This window comes from Podarcis muralis, chromosome 13 (genome assembly GCF_964188315.1).
Source record: "Podarcis muralis chromosome 13, rPodMur119.hap1.1, whole genome shotgun sequence".
Taxonomy (NCBI): Eukaryota; Metazoa; Chordata; class Lepidosauria; order Squamata; family Lacertidae; genus Podarcis; species Podarcis muralis.
The window spans coordinates 17,610,542-17,627,253 of NC_135667.1; the positions used below are offsets into that span (position 1 = coordinate 17,610,542).

Below are 16,712 nucleotides of genomic sequence, written 5' to 3' on the forward strand. Positions count from 1 at the left end.
GCACTCCTGTCTTCCACTGCCTCCCGCAGTTTGGTCAAACTCATGCTGGTAGCTTCGAGAACGCTGTCCAACCATCTCGTCCTCTGTCGTCCCCTTCTCCTTGTGCCCTCCATCTTTCCCAACATCAGGGTCTTTTCCAGGGCGTCTTCTCTTCTCATGAGGTGGCCAAAGTATTGGAGCCTCAGCTTCACTGAGCTCTCATCTGTCCTTCCAGTGAGCTCTCAGGGCTGATTTCCTTAAGAATAGAGAGGTTTGACCTTCTTGCAGTCCATGGGACTCTCAAGAGTCTCCTCCAGCACCATAATTCAAAAGCGTCAATTCTTCGGCAATCAGCCTTCTTTATGGTCCAGCTCTCACTTCTACATATAGCTAACCTGGCTAGCTGATATTAGTCCCTAGTACAGTGGTACCTCGGGTTAAGAACTTAATTCATTCTGGAGGTCCATTCTTAACCTGAAACTGTTCTTAACCTGAAGCACCACTTTAGCTAATGGGGCTTCCCGCTGCTGCTGCGCCACCGCCACATGATTTCTGTTCTCATCCTGAAGCAACGTTCTTAACCCAAGGTACTATTTCTGGGTTAGCGGAGTCTGTAACCTGAAGCGTCTGTAAACTGAAGCGTATGTAACCTGAGGTACCAGTGTACTCTACACATCAAACTGTTGGAGAGGTTGCAAAATGTCAGGTTCTAACCAACATATGTGGTGGGCATGTGGGAAAGTGGCACATTTCTGGGGGGATGTATTTGTCCAAATAAAAGCAATTACTGCACAAAATGTCTCTAAATGTCCAGAGCTGGCGCTCCTCAGTCTTTACATGGGAGGTAATATTAACTTCACAGCACAAACCTCTAATACGTTCTCTACTGCTAGCAGCCATGCTCATGATAAAGAGATACGTAGAGGGCGTCTCTCTGACAAATTGGTACAACAAAGTATAGCTAATAGTACCTGTGGAAATAAATACATAATAGAATCAAACTGGCACAATGTTTAAAACACAAGTACTCTTTTGTATTGGATTGGCACAGTTTTGTTATGTACAGGGCTAAAAACCGAAAATCAATGACTCCACTCACGTTATAAAACATTTTGGTTACCATAAACTGTTTACTCCCATCTTTAAAAATAGTAGTGTGGGATAAGAACCTATTACGTTATTTGGTCGTTATTGTGCATGTGTTATTTAAGCACGAGCTTCTGTGTTAGGCTGGTATATTTAATCACTTATTGGTATGATGTTGCTGCATGTTGAAATGATTTAATAACAAAATAGAAAATAAATTTAAGAATTAAAAACAAAGCAAGCTACAGTTCCCAGGATTCTTTGAAGGGAGCCGTTGACTGTTTAAAGTGGTATAATACTTCTTTAAATGTGCAGATGGGGCCATACGTTTAACTCAGATTTAGAGCACATGGCTTGGCCCAAAGAATCCTAGAACCTGAAGTTTACCCCTTACAGAGCTACATTTTCCAGGACTCCTAACAAATGACAGCTCCCAGGATCCTTCGGGTGAATTCATATGCAGCGAATGTGCTTCAAATGTATAGTGTGGAGGTGACCTTTCTGTCACAATCCTAGAAAGCAAGGGGGTGGGGTGTCACCTCATTAAACTTCTTCACACAATGCATAATTATCTTGTGGAATTCACTAAGACAGCTTTTTTTTTAAAAGGAGAGTTTTAGGATGCTTCCAGACTGTCAACCTCATTCTGACTGCGATTCAATCACATCCTGGCAAGTTCAGGATGCGAAATTAGAATTGATTGGGTGGTCTTGCGATGATGCAAACCCGTTTCCCCAAAATAATCTGTCTTTTTGCGGTCTTTAAGGAAAGGGATGGGGTGGGGAATGCAGCGCAATGTCATCTCATTCTCTCCATGAGCAAATGTGGCTCATGAAACAGGTTGCTTCCTAACCTGAGGCAAATTCGTGGAGTTCGCTCAGCAACTGTTGGCCACAGTGGAATGATCTCCATGTTCAGAGGCCATGTCCTTTGCAGCACCAGATGCTGCTGACAAACAAGGAGAGCCATCCGTTGCCTTTCTGCTTCTTGCCTGTGTGCTTCTCAGAAGCAGCCGCTGGAGCAGAATGCCAGATGGGACCTTTGATACGAAGGAACAGGCTCCTCCGCTGCTCTTGCAAACCTCCAAGGCACTTCAATTGATTGTAGGGGAGCTGAAATCTAAGTGCACTATAATTTATTTTGCCCCCCCCCCCCCGCTCCTCCACTATACCAGAAAGAAGGAATAAATTATGCCATGGCATTGTGGGATCTGGGGGTGCTTGCAGATGACCTTTTTTATTGAGCATTCATCCTGATTTGTCTGCCGGGAGATTAGATGATGTTGGCTGTTTAATGAGCATTTTTTACTCTGCTTTCTTTGGTGAGGCGGTTCAATATCAGTTGCATCAAATTAAGTCCTATTTCACACCTGCCTCTGCATTCCCTGTCACTTACCTTATTGCAAAAGCCTAATCTTTTGGGGAAGCAGATTTGTTGTGCAAGAACTCCCAACCAGCTTTAACGGTGCAGCTGGAGTTTGCCAGTAAGCGATTGAATTCCACCTGGAAATAACATGAATTTGGAAGCACCCTGGGCTCTAAATTCTAAGGGCCTGCCCACACTATGGCTTAATGTAACCCCTTGTGACCCCTTTAAAACAGGAGTCCCTCTCATCCATTTGGCATTCTTCCCCCAGCTACTGGTGTCTCACATTTTCTCCCTTCTAAATCTGGGAGTTCCCTATGCTTTGAATATCTGAGCTGCATCAGTTGCATAGGGAATCTCCAGATTAAGGGAGGATTAAGTGTGGGAGAGCCATATTTGGAGAACACTAGTCACAGGGTGGATTAAAGGAGGCACAAGGGATTCACAAGGGATTCACAAACGGAGTTATGGATGGGCCCTAACTCTTTTTCACCTGGTCCAATTCACTGCTCCACACTATTGTATTCTCTCACCACCACACCTGATATTTCATAAATCTTCCCCTCTCTTTTAGAAGCTCCATCATCATCCATCTCCCAGCCACAGAATTTCTTCACTTGGGAATCATCCTTTTTCAGCCAACTTCTGCCTCCAGTCAACACCCTTCCTGTTATCTGCAGAGTCCCAGGATGTTCAAGGAATATTTCCAGTACAAGGGGATCAGTTTTCCTCAAATTATCTACTCAGGACAGGTGCTGCAGATGGTGGAAAACAACTTCCAAGTTCGGGACGACGATATTTTCAATGTCACCTACCAAAAATCAGGTACAGGGGAAATGTCTTTGAAATGCTCCCAGCAGGTTGTGCTCAGTTTCCCTAGTAAGAGCTGAGCTCCAAGGGATCTTTATTAATGATGCAGAAACTCAGACAAGCCGGTTGTAAGGTAATGACACACTTTTAGTCTAATCTCATCCAACAAGCTTGGCATGTGGTTAGTTTAGCTACGCTTTGTACACACACAAAAGGTGTCACGTGACAGCTGAGATTAAACTTCTTAACAAGCCATTATTTCTGAGATCTCCCTAATAAAAAAAGGCCGCTTTGCAGAGGTGAGTATTTTCCACCGTGTATCTTGGCACGATGCCTCACCCAATGCACACACAATGCCTCGCATGTGAGGTGCAGGGTATTGCAGAGGGTGTATTCCATTTCCTTATTTGTCCAGACCTGCAAATCCAAAACAACCTCACCCAGTCCTTAGCTTCTCTTCTTCCAAGCACAGGCTGGTCGTAAGAAGTCACAGAAGGGAATATTGACTACCTGCCCCTTCTTCATCAAGGGCAGTGGGTTCAGATAGCTGAATTCATTGTTTCTGGGGTCAAGGGATGCAGGTAAATGCTATTAAGCACAGCTTCTTCTTTTTTCATAATGTTTTGATTGAATTTTACATATAAAGTGGTACCTCGGGTTAAGTACTTAATTCGTTCCGGAGGTCCATACTTAACCTGAAACTGTTCTTAACCTGAAGCACCACTTTAGCTAATGGGGCCTCCTGCCTCTGCTGCGCCTCCGGAGCACGATTTCTGTTTTCAACCTGAAGCAAAGTTCTTAACCTGAAGCACTATTTCTGGGTTAGCGGAGTCTGTAACCTGAAGCGTATGTAACCTGAGGTACCACTGTACTGCAAACTTGGGGGCTTCCTGGGCAACCTGTCTTATTCAGCATTCATCCTGACGCAGGGAGATTAGATGACATTTGCTCCTTGTGTGGTGTGGTGTAGCGTGGTGTAGTGGTTAAGAGCGGTGGACTCGTAATCTGGTGAACTGGGTTCGATTCCCCACTCCTCCACATGCAGCCGCTGGGTGACCTTGGGCCAGTCACACTTCTTTGAAGTCTCTCAGCCCCACTCACCTCACAGAGTGTTTGTTGTGGGGGAAGAAGGGAAAGGAGAATGTTAGCCGCTTTGAGACTCCTTAGGGTAGTGATAAAGTGAGATATCAAATCCAAACCCTTCTTCTTCTTCCTTGATAAGCATCCACTCTGATTTGTTGTGGAGAGGCTAGATAACTTTGGGCAGTGGTGCCAACTTGAATAAAATAGTGGGGGGGGGGGAACCCCACCACTCTGCCCCCCGCCAGAAGGTCGCCAGAAGGATGGAGGGAAAGAGACTGGAGACAAGGGAGTACAGCCCAGGCTGAGCCCCTACCCCCAGCCCAGCACAGGCTGCATTTTGAAGCCCAGGCAGCTGGACTCTGGGCACGGGAGGTGGTGCTGTCCGAGCCGGGGCTGGCACTGAGATGCTGAACTATGGAGCTCACTGGCGGACGACAGCAGGCCTCGCCTGCCCACTGCTGCCTCCTCTCACTGCCCCAGGGGTGCCATCTTGGGGGGGGGCAGGCCCTTCAATATTTTCAAGGCCTCCCAAATTCTGCGACGATCCTCAAAAGCACATGCCAGGGCGAAGCACCCCTTTGACGATCGCCTTCCAGAAAAGCATTGTATTGGTAGGGCACAGCCCAGGTGGGAATCGTTGCCCGTGGGCAGGCTGGAGCTAGGCACTTCCGCACTAACCTGTGCTTCTTTTGGGGCTCCTTCTTAGGGACCGTGTGGATGCTGGAGATTTTAAGCCTCATCCGTAGCAATGGTGACCCCAGCTGGTGCCGGACAGTCCCTAACTGGGACCGAGGGCCTTGGTACGAGACCGTGATAGGATACAGAATAGCTTTGACCAACAAGTCGCCACGCATTATCAGCTCCCACCTGCCGGCACAGCTCTTCGCAAAGTCCTTCTTCAAATCCAAAGCCAAGGTAAGACAGAAGAAGACCTTACTGAGAGACAGTCCCAATGATTTTCATAGCCCCCCCCCAATGATATCCCCACCTTTTCTGCCAACAGGTCATCTACACAGTCAGGAATCCCAAAGATGTATTGGTATCCCTCTACCATTTTGCCTCCATGTTTCGTCCCTATAAAGACCCCGGCACCTTGGACCAATTTCTGGAGGGCTTCCTAAAGGGAGACGGTGGGTGAACTGAGGGGGTGGGAGGCGGGGGGAATGTTCTCCCCCTTTAGTTTAGAGGGTCATGCCTTCTCCTAGCCCCCTACCACCCACCCTTGGTATTCCTCATGCCCCACACGGTTCCTGCCTAACACCGATTGTGTGGTTGCAGTGCCTTTCGGATCCTGGTTTGACCACGTTAAAGGCTGGCTGAACTTGAAGGACAAGGAAAACTTCTTCTTCATCACATACGAGGAGCTGCAAGAGGTTGTTATTATGTTATTTTGCTAGTAAAATACAGCTTTGCGTTTTTGCAAGCACGGATACATCCTGCCACCGGGAGCAGAATGTATCCAGGCTTGTTAAGATAGCTCGAACCTGAAGGTCATGAAAAGTGTGAGAATTCCCACACACTCTCTCTCTCTCCATGCTGTGGCAGGCCGGATTGTGTGGGTATGTGGATTTCTAGGTTTCAGATCTGACTGGCATATCTTCTCCCCCTGTCCCCAGCCCCTCCACGTTCAAATGTGTGGGGCACAATGCATTTAAAGCACAAGGCACCGACCCCCATGCAGATCCTGGGAACTGCAGGTTATCCTTCTCAGAGCTACAATTCCCAGCACCCTTAACAAAATGCAGTCCCCGGGATTCTTTGGAGGAAGGCTTGTGCCTTAAATATGCAATGTGGATGTGGTTGCTGCCTTTCTGTTCTCTGCAAGGCCAGCCCTACCATGAGGTGGAGCGAAGCAACTGATTTGAGCGGCAGCAGCAATAGTCCATTCCCCTCCCCTGAGTCCCCAAAGCTAGCCTGCTCTGTGCTCCCTAAGGAAGCCTGCTGTCCTCAGATACAGTGAGGGGTGTTGTCCCATTGCCAGCACTGAAGTGTGGCTTCGTACAAACTATACATTTAAAGCACATTCAAAGTACGTTCTCTCCCTCAAAGAATTCTGGTCACTGTAGCTGACCCCTCACAGAGTTACAGTTGCCAGTGACCCTTAACAAATTACAGTGCCCAGAATTCTTCGAGGGGCAAAAGGCGCTTCAAATGTGCTTAAAAGGTACAGCCGCTTGACACATTTACACCATACATTTAGAGCACACCCATTGCACACATTCATAGTGCATTACTTCCCCCCAAGGAATCCTGGGAATTGAAGTTTGTTAAACCACTCTGGAAAGTGTACCTCTGTAAGGGGAAAACCGCAGTTTCCAGGATTATTTGGGGAAAGTCATGTGCTTTAAATATCTGTCGGCTGTGCTTTAAATGCACTGTGTGGATCTGCCTTAAGATTCAGCTGGCAGTCTGGTTGGATTCTGTACAGGTAATTAGGGTGGGCATGAGGGATGCTAGATAGATCACTGGAGAAATTATGAGGTAGAGGATAACCTCCTATGTTTCCAGCAAGGGACATCAAAACGTCCAGGTTAAAGACCTTTCCAGCAATCTTGGTGCCTTTGACTGTGCGTTAAAAATGAAACAAAAAACCAAAGACCAACTTTCTACCTGTTTACCGTATTTTTTGCTCTATAAGACTCACTTTTTCCCTCCTAAAAAGTAAGGGGAAATGTGTGTGTCTTATGGAGCAGATGCAGGCTGCACAGCTATCCCAGAAGTCAGAACAGCAAGAGGGATTGCTGCTTTCATTGCACAGCAATCCCTCTTGCTGTTCTGGCTTCTGAGATTCAGAATATTTTTTTTCTTGTTTTCCTCCTCCAAAAACTAGGTGTGTCTTGTGGTCTGGTGCGTCTTATAGAGTGAAAAATACGGTAATTATTCTGATCCAGCGCTGTCCATAAATGAGCGAGTTGAGAGCATAGTGGGAGACCCAGATCTTCTCTATCTCTACCAGGGCTTCTCAGACTTCTGAGTTCATTGACCTCTTGATGGACTCCCAAATTCTTAGGAATGCAAATTCCTTAAAGTGTAAAGACATGCTGGAGCTCTGGTATTCCTAGCCACCTGGTGAGCCCGTTCCCCTTTCAAGCTGAGGGTTCTTCTTGTCACCCTCAGCTTCCTTCCTTTATACTCCTGACATTTTGCCTGCCACCTTGCCGCCCCAGACTTAGCAAACCTCCTTCCTCTCTTCATCTCCTCCATCCTTCCAAGGCAACGTTTGCCATCCCTTTTTATTCAGCTGCCAGCGCCCTTCTCTTAATGATGCCCTTTGCCCTTATCCCTGCTTCAGTCAGAATATTGCTCTGGCTATCTTCACTTCTTTGTCTGTTTTCTATCTGACTTTCTGCTTGGTCCCTTTCTGTTTCACATATTCATTCTCTCTTCCAGTCTCACTCTCGCCCTCCTGCCAGGCCCTTGTCCTACCTTCACTCCTGCACTCCTTTAGTGTAGGGCAATTCTTCCATTCACCCACAGTCTCTCTGCTGCTACACCTTTTGGTCCTGCTTCCATTCCTGTACGCAGGTTCCTCAGCTCCTGTTTCCCCTTTCTCAGCGGCTTAGACCCCACACCTGAGGTGTCTCTCCTCTCCCTTTGTCCTCTGTCAGGCTGGGCAGCGCTGTATCATCACCCCTGCAAATGTCACTTCCAATTGAACCTTCTGGTTGAACTGCCAACACTTCAGCGCACCAGAGATGCAGCCCCCCTGCCTGTTCCTCACAGTAATTTTGGCCCCCTTCCTCAAATCGCCATCTGTTTGTTGCTTTGGAATTGCCACAACAGCCCGGTTAGCTTTGAAACTCTTTCCATGTGTGGTGTCAATGTGCTTAAGCATGTTTATCTCAAGTGTGCATCCTCTGCAGCTGCTTACAATTTCCGCCATCATTCTCCAGGACCTGCGAGGAAGCGTAGTCCGAATTTGCCAGTTCCTGGGCAAGGACTTAGACGATGCAGCCATAGACTCAGTGGTGGCGAATGCCTCCTTCGAGGCCATGAAAAGCAACAAGATGTCGAATTTCTCCCTCTCGCCCCGCTTCCTCATGAACCAGAAGAAAAGTGCTTTCCTCCGCAAAGGTGACAGTAGGATGGGCTGGGAGTGATCTGTCCGCAGTGTGTGCCTCAATTAGGGGTGGCAGCCATTGGGAATCCCCAACAAATAGTCTGGTGGCAAATTTATTATGCCACAAGTTTCTGTGGACTTCATAAGATGCATGGAGTGTGATCCTTCAATTCCAGGTGCATATAATAATGCACGTTGGTGTAAAGCTCAGGGGAATGTTAAAGCTGAAGTCCAATGGCAATTAAATGCCAAAGGTGCAGTCTGACAATTAAATCAGAGCTCCTTAAATGAATGGGATCACCGGTGATCTTATGAAGTGGACTTTCAAACACAAAGGCTTGTGCTATAACAAATTAGCTAGGTTTCAAAGTGCCACAAGGTGCTTAATTTTTATTTTTTGCCACAACAGACTGCCCTCTAGGTGTGTGTACTAGCCTCAGCTCCGCAGCAGTACCAGAGGGAACCTCCCCTCAGCGCTACTTGATGGCTCTGTGTTAGGCTCCTAGGGGGTTATCCTCTGTCTTCCCAATTCCTACAGTTCCCTCCTAGGATCCCAAGTTAATTTGTGTGTGCATGCGCTTGCACACACACACACACACACACACACACACACTTATGCTTCTGTGTGCCTTGATAAAACACTTCAACAAAACTATCTTGACGTGATCTTACTTATGGCGACGGCTGGGCAAACCTATCAATTTTGGTTCCCCCCAGTTCTTCATTTCAGTTCTCCACATTTCAATCTGCAATGCAAAACAAAAATTTCTTGAAGATTCACCAAAATTTCAGTGCAAGCTTCTCAAAGTATAAACATGGCTATTTTGCAACTTGTATAGAATTTTGCCTAATATGCACATGTTATTGCAAAGCAGTTTCTCCCAAAATAATGCATTTTTGCATGTTACTTTCATGAATATATGCATTTCTATCAATGCTTTACCCCCAATATATGCATTATTGTACATATTAGTTGGCTTGCAAACTGCACTGAAAAAGTTGTAGAAGTGCAAACTGGAGAAGAGCGAATTTCTGACGATGGCTGTGTTTTGTTTCTTGCATTGTTTTGGAAAGAGATAATTAAGGTAGGTTCATCTTTAAATGTGAACTCAATCAAATTTCTCCCCCATCTCTACTTATGACTTCATCAAGTTTTATGTAAGTGATCTTTTACTGCACATGTAACCCCATGCACTGGTGAAACACTGCACCAAAAGGATATTGATGCAACCATACATTCTGTCCCACCAAGGTTGCTTTTTTTGCAGTGTTTTATCAAGACACATGTCTGGGTCCACAATGCAGAGTGAAGAAAAAGGCAGAATATGCAGCGAAGGAACTAAAGTCTATAGCAAACACCACAGGCACAACACTACACAAAATCTGGGGCAGGGAACAAATTCCTAATGCATTGGTTTGACTTGGAAAGGGAAAAAAAGGGTAATTTACAATCTAGGAAATGAGAATTTTGGAAGCATCCTTGTTTCTTGCTCAGTAACTTGCAGCTGTCAGGTATGATGTAAATCAGCTCTGCTCAAAAACATTTTTAATTAAGGTGAGGCGGTTGCAAAAGCTCACTTTCCAGTGTTGCCCTGATCTCCAGTCCCTGGGTGAATGCAGGAAGCACCAGCGAGTTCATTCGGGATGGGAGGAGGAAGATGCTATTCCCCTCTATTGTTATGCAATTCCCCAATCTCTCAGCTGTGAGAGGATTCAAGGGTGCAGCACCTTTGGCTTCCTTTGGAATGAGGTCACTGGAAGCTTACAGGCGTTTTGTAATATTTGTGCTTGTTTGCAAATGCACAGGTTGAACATAGGTGGAGGCACGACATTAGGCATCCCAACAGACCCCTGAGAAGTTCACTGGCATCCACACCTAGGAGAACTGACAGTGCCTTCAGGGCTCCAAAAATGCTCGCTCTGTGTCTTTCTTTAGCCTCCCAGCAACTCTTCCAAGTCTATTTTTGTCTCCTGCCTGCCTGTATACACCCAGCTGGGAGTGGAGAGAGACAGACGCTTCCCATTCGGATCTTTGCCTCCCATTAAAAAGGGCAGCCTTCAAGAGACATTAGCCTATAATTTCCCTAACAATGGGGAAGCTGACAGACCTAAACTTGCCCAACTGGTTTGATCTACTCCAGTAGTCCCTTTTTACAATCATAGAATCATGGGATAGGAGGGGATCCCCAGCTCAGCCGCCAATCCCATCCTAACGATAGTTAGCTAAATAATTTAGGACACAGGGCAAAATGTACAGGCATCGTTCTCACATTTTTTGGGTGGGAAATTTGCTTGCCTCCCACTTTCAGTGTTTTCCTTTATCCCCCCTCCTCACAAACCCTCACACAAAAAACCCCCAAACCCTGCAGACACCTGCAGTTCTTCCCTCCGCCCCCAAATCCCCAGATACCAATCAGAGAATGTTCCTGCTGTCCTTGCACCCCCAGAGTCATGTGGCTGGTCCCTGTGAGAGCGCAGACCAGATGGGCCATTGGCCTGATCCAGCAGGGCTCTTGTGTGTAGCCATCATTTGTTGTTGTTTAGTCGTTTAGTCGTGTCCGACTCTTCGTGACACCATGGACCAGAGCACGCCAGGCACTCCTGTCTTCCTCCCGCAGTTTAGTCAAACTCATTTTCGTAGCTTCAAGAACACTGTCCAACCATCTCATCCTCTGTCGCCCCCATCTCCTTGTGCCCTCCATCTTTCCCAACATCAGGGTCTTTTCCAGGGAGTCTTCTCTTCTCATGAGGTGGCCAAAGTCTTGGAGCCTCAGCTTCAGGATCTGTCCTTCCAGTGAGCACTCAGGGCTGATTTCCTTCAGAATGGAGAGGTTAGATCTTCTTGCAGTCCATGGGACTCTCAAGAGTCTCCTCCAGCACCATAATTCAAAAGCATCATAGGAATTGCCTAAGAATCTGGCAGGGTTGTCCTCTCCCCCCCGTTATTGTTTATTTTAGTATTAGAAGTTTTGATGTGAAGTATCAGAGCAGATGAGAACATTTGAGGAATAAAGGTAGGAAGTAAGGAATTTAAATCGAAAGCATTCACAGATGATTTAGTAGTCACTGTAGAAGATCCAACAATCTCACTTGAACAGGTTATGTATAAGATACAAGAGTTTGGACAAGTTGCTGGTTTCAAACCTAATAAAGTGAAATTATTAGTTAAAAATATCCCGAAACAGGATTAAGAACAAAATTCAACAAGAAATAGGTATAAATATTCACAACAAAGTGAAATACTTAGGGATATGGCTAACACCAAGGAATATTAATATAGATAGATAGATAATTATGAAAAAGTTTGGAAAGAAATAAAAAGGAAATTAGAAATCTGGAACAGAATGAATTTATTAGGGAGAATTTCAGTAATCAATATGAATGTCTTGAAAAAAATGTTTTTATTCCAATCAGTTCCAGTGATAAGTAATATGGCATTTTTAAAGTTTGGCAAAAGGATATTTAAAATTTTATATGGCAGGGCAAGAGGCCGAGAATAAAATATAAATTATTAACAGATACTAAAGAAAGAGAAGGCTTCTCACTGCCAACATGAAATTATACTATGAAGCTTTATGCATTTGTTGGATCCGAGAAGGGATCAAATTAAAAAAATACAGATCTATTGGATTTGGAAGGGCATGATAATAGATTTGGCTGACACGTCTACCTATAGTATGAAAAAGCTAGAATACATCAAAGTTTCCAAAATCATATAATTAAGAAAGTGATATTTAAAGTTGGGTAAAGTATAAAGATTTATTGGAACAAAAAACACCATGGTGGAAAGAATCTGACCAGTGGTCCCTCCATTCCAGCACTGGGCCCAACCAACGAGATTGTCTTAGGGAGCTCATAAAGGCCGTGTGGTGTAATGGTTAGAAGGCTGGAATCAAACCTGACAGACCAGGGTTCAAATCCCAACAGGGTCATGAAGCTCACTGTATGACCTTGGATCAGTAATAGTCTCCAGCCTAACCCTACCTTATAGAGTTGTTGAAAGGATGAAATGGGGGGGGGGGAGAACCATCTACATCCCGTTGAGCTCCCTGAAAGAAGGGGGGCATGGACATGTCATGAACAAAGCAGCAATCTGTGCTTGATGGAGAAAGCCATCCTTCGCTGTTGCCTCTCATTTCAGTAACCACTGTTCCTTGCTTTGTTAACACAACAAAGCAAGGCTATTCTCACGTTCTTATACTGTACTACCTCTGAATGCACCTCTGTTTTTAGCTGATACGGATAAGAATCACTGATAGGAAGACACACTCTCCCTGACTCTGCCTGTTCCTCATCAGACAAGGGGCAACATCATAGCTCTTGGCATATCCACACAGTGGTCATCACGTGCTTGTAGAAATATTTCCTCCACCATTTCTATCCTGAGAATAACTGGCAATTACTTTCTGTTACTGGTTTCCAGGGATATCCGGCGACTGGAAGAACCATTTGACCACCACGCAGAGTGAATGTTTTGACCAGGTCTACCAGGAACGCCTACGAGACTTAAACGTCACGTTTCCGTGGGACAAAGAATGAATCTGGCCTTCCCCGCTGACTCTCTCCAACACCGGACTGATTTAATATCTCAATGGGATACCAATGGTGTCTCAGCACAACACGCTGTAGATTAGTGGGGACATCTGGGGTGGGCCAGAACTCCTGGAACCGTGGGAGGAGAATGGGGTGTAGTGAGAACTGGAGTCAGGGCTCCAGGAAGGGAGTGAGCTGTGGCGGATTAGATTCCAGAGGTCACCCAACTATGGCTCTTAAGCCCTGAGCAATCAGGGCACATGGCCAGGAAGGCGCATGATGCAGCAACCTTGCTGAAGCTAAGCAGGTCTGGGTGTGGTCAGCAGAAGACCACCTGAATAGCCCTTTGTGCGACGTCTTGAGTTCCATGATGGGAGAAAGGATGTATTGTAATAAAATAAACCAATATCCAATGGTTTCAAAGCCCAGTGGTTTCAAGAAGGTGACACGCATTAACAAGAGAGTTCCTGACAGTCTTTTTCTAGAGGGGGCTTCCATGTTGGCCTGTTGTAGCGAGACAGCCAGGAGTCTGGTGGCACCTGAACAGTTAGCAGATGCTCTGTGGCATGAGCTTTTGTGGACTACAGGCAAACACAGTATATACACACACGTGTGGGGTGGGCTGCACTGCAGACAGCGTGGTTCGAAGGAAATGGAACACAGGAAAGGCAGGTGATGGTGATTTCTCTGTCGGACTGCTCCCAGCTGGTTACGAGGAGCCGATTGCCCAGCGCCACAAATCAAGTGTGCCAATCACTTGCTTGGAGCACCAGGCCCCTGCTAGAAGGTTTGCCTTCCCATGTAAAGCCAGAGGAAGCAGGTAACAACATGCCATAGCTTTGCCAAAGCAGGTGCTTCTCCTGGCTCTTCCCCAATAAGAAACCACAAGGGAGGCGGGACAGGAAGTAGGAAGATGCAAGGCTTGCCTGCAAGTATTTAAAGGCTTGTAAGAGGCGACTGAAGAGGATTCCTGCAGGTGGCTTCTGGCGTGCTTAAAGTGGTGGAGCACAGAGAGAGGAGGAGGGACTGGAAAAGTTATGTACCCTCTTCCACACCATCCTCAGCAGAAAACTTGCACACCACAGTAGCCCTTTTTGGCTTACTGCCTCTTCCCTCCTCCTTTTTTCGCCTTGTGCCCCTTTCTATGCCACCGTTTTTGCCTCAGTTCCCAGCCAAGGATCAGAATAATCCGGAATTCCCACCCCTCCAGAATCAAGGGGACGCGGGTGGCGCTGTGGGTTAAACCACAGAGCCTAGGACTTGCCAATCAGAAGTTCAGCGGTGCAAATCCCCGCGATGGGGTGAGCTCCCGTTGCTTGGTCCCTGCTCCTGCCAACTTAGCAGTTCGAAAGCACGTCAAAGTGCAAGTAGATCAATAGGTACTGCTCCAGCAGGAAAGTAAACAGTGTTTCCATGTGTTGCTCTGGTTCGCCAGAAGCTGTACGCCGGCTCCCTCGGCCAATAAAGCGAGATGAGCACCGCAACCCCAGAGTCGGCCACGACTGGACCTAATGGTCAGGGGTCCCTTTTGCCAGAATCAAGAATTTGGGGAAGATTTCCACCAGGGGGCAGTAGAATATCTATCATCTGTCAACACCCAGTGCAAGGCCCATTCACACTTAATTCTGCCTGCTTTCCTCCCCCCACCCCACTTTAACTCAAGTAATTGCGTTTACATGGTTACAACTTTGCACATAGTAATTATTTCTGGTGCCCCAGTTTCTCTGCTCACCGGCTTTTGTGTTGGGAATGGCTGTCCCCAAGGGAGCTGTATTTGATAAGGTCACTCTCTAGCCATCTATTTCTGTCTCCAAAGAACTGAAATCTTAAAGGTATCCGTGCTGCGTCTTTGCTGTGTTGGCTCACTAGCAGCTACTGCTGGATCTTCCAGTGGTAATTAAAAGACTGAAGTGCCGCTGGGAGAGAATGGCAAACTCTACAAGGGCTGGGGGGGGGGGGGCGCATATGAAACAATCATGGCACCATTTCCCATCTTGTCCTGTTATCCGGCCTCCTCTTTACCTTGCGTGTAAATTGTTCACAATTGAGCCCTGAAAACCCAAGAAGCTGTTTTCTTATATGGAAGAGGCTAATTAGCAATTGAGAACCGCTGTTTCTTGTGGGCCATTTGGGCAATCTCACAGACAAAGCTGCTTTTTACTAGGTCAGGCTTTTGACCCATCTAGCCCAATATCCAGCAGTCACGAAATTAAAAGACACCTGCTTTTTCAGAGAAAAGCAATGACAAACCTAGACAGCATCTTAAAAAGCAGAGACATCACCTTGCCAACAAAAGTCCGTATAGTTAAAGCTATGGTTTTCCCAGTAGTGATGTATGGAAGTGAGAGCCAGACCATAAAGAAGGCTGATCGCCGAAGAATTGATGCTTTTGAATTATGGTGCTGGAGGAGACTCTTGAGAGTCCCATGGACTGCAAGAAGATCAAACCTATCCATTCTGAAGGAAATCAGCCCTGAGTGCTCACTGGAAGGACAGATCCTGAAGCTGAGGCTCCAAGACTTTGGCCACCCCATGAGAAGAGAAGGCTCCCTGGAAAAGACCCTGATGTTGAGGGTACACGGAGAAGGGGACGACAGAGTATGAGATGGTTGGACAGTGTTCTTGAAGCTACAAACATGAGTCTGACCAAGCTGTGGGAGGCAGTGGAAGACAGGAGTGCCCGGCGTGCTCTAGTCCATGCAGTCACGAAGAGTCGGACACAACTAAATGACTAAACAACAACAACAGCCCAATATTCTCTACTGCAATAGGCAATGGACCTCCAAAGTTGAGGCCTTCCCATGCTGAAGGATGAATCTGTCAATTTTGTTTACTCTCCGTTTCTGCCCCCCCCCCCAATTCTTAAACACAGTTCTCCATATTTCCACATCAGTTTAGTGTTGGGGGGGGGGGGGAAGAGTCATGAATTCATCAACATTTTAGTGTGAATGCAAATCGAATCAAATTTCTCCCTCTCCCACTCCCACTTCTGCAACCCGATACCCTTTTAAGTCAGGATTTGGGAAATTTAACCTCTTATTTGCAAAGCTGGTGCCCTGCCTTTGCGTTTTTATCCTATCCATCCTTAGAACCTGCTTCAAATTCCTCCCATATAAACTTGGTTTTTCGTAGAAATACAGAGTTGGAAAGAACCGTGGGGGTCATCTAGTCCAACCCCCTGAAATGCAGGAATCTTTTGTCCAACGTGGGGGTCGAACCCACAACCCTGAGATTCAGAGTCTTATGCTCTACTGACTGAGCTATCCCAGCTATGCATGTGTAGGCTTTGTAAAAGCGGGGCCTCTCTCATGTTACAAGGATCCTCAGCTGTGCAGGCAGTTTATGAGTGTTCACGCTATATACACAACACTCCGTGTAGCTGATATCTGAATGGTGGAGGGGGTCCAGGAACAGTGGGGACAATCTCCACACGTGTCTTCAGCCCATGCAAGTTAACATCTGCTCAGCTCAACAGATGCAATCACTTCTGACTTGGGGAAGGAAAAGGGCTGTCATCTACAGTCAATGTGCAACCTTGTTACTGATGACTGCCATGAGAGCAGCCTTCTATCCAGCAAGGCTATGGAAGCTGGGGCTGATGGGAGTTGTAGTCCAAAACGTTTGGGGAGCACCAGGTTGGCAAAGCTTCACCCGTAAACGAAGAGGAGTTGCATACAGGTAAGTAAGCAGGTAGTGGAGGGTGGGCTTTGTGGATGTTTCTATGGGTGTCCACAGGAATTTTGGAGGGTGGGAAGTAAGACACTGAAAGGGGATAGCAAGCTGATTTTACACACGA

At 46.5% G+C, this 16,712-nt stretch overlaps 1 protein-coding gene across 3 annotated transcripts in view; it reads left to right on the forward strand.

Moving 5' to 3' along the window:
• Positions 1–13,295, forward strand: part of LOC114582569 (sulfotransferase 2B1-like) — a 30,940-nt gene extending 17,645 nt beyond the window's left edge. For 2 of the 3 annotated variants that reach the window (XM_028703676.2, XM_077917045.1), the window contains exons 2-7: positions 3,005–3,255; positions 5,030–5,238; positions 5,327–5,453; positions 5,602–5,696; positions 8,217–8,397; positions 12,807–13,295. In XM_028703676.2, the coding sequence (XP_028559509.1) occupies positions 3,120–3,255; positions 5,030–5,238; positions 5,327–5,453; positions 5,602–5,696; positions 8,217–8,397; positions 12,807–12,922 (864 nt within the window). In that variant the 5' untranslated portion in view covers positions 3,005–3,119 and the 3' untranslated portion in view covers positions 12,923–13,295. Of the gene's footprint in view, positions 1–3,004; positions 3,256–3,645; positions 3,822–5,029; positions 5,239–5,326; positions 5,454–5,601; positions 5,697–8,216; positions 8,398–12,806 lie in introns of those variants that run through there. The other variant, XM_077917046.1, reaches the window with a different exon arrangement.
• The last annotated feature ends 3,417 nt before the right edge of the window (positions 13,296–16,712 follow it).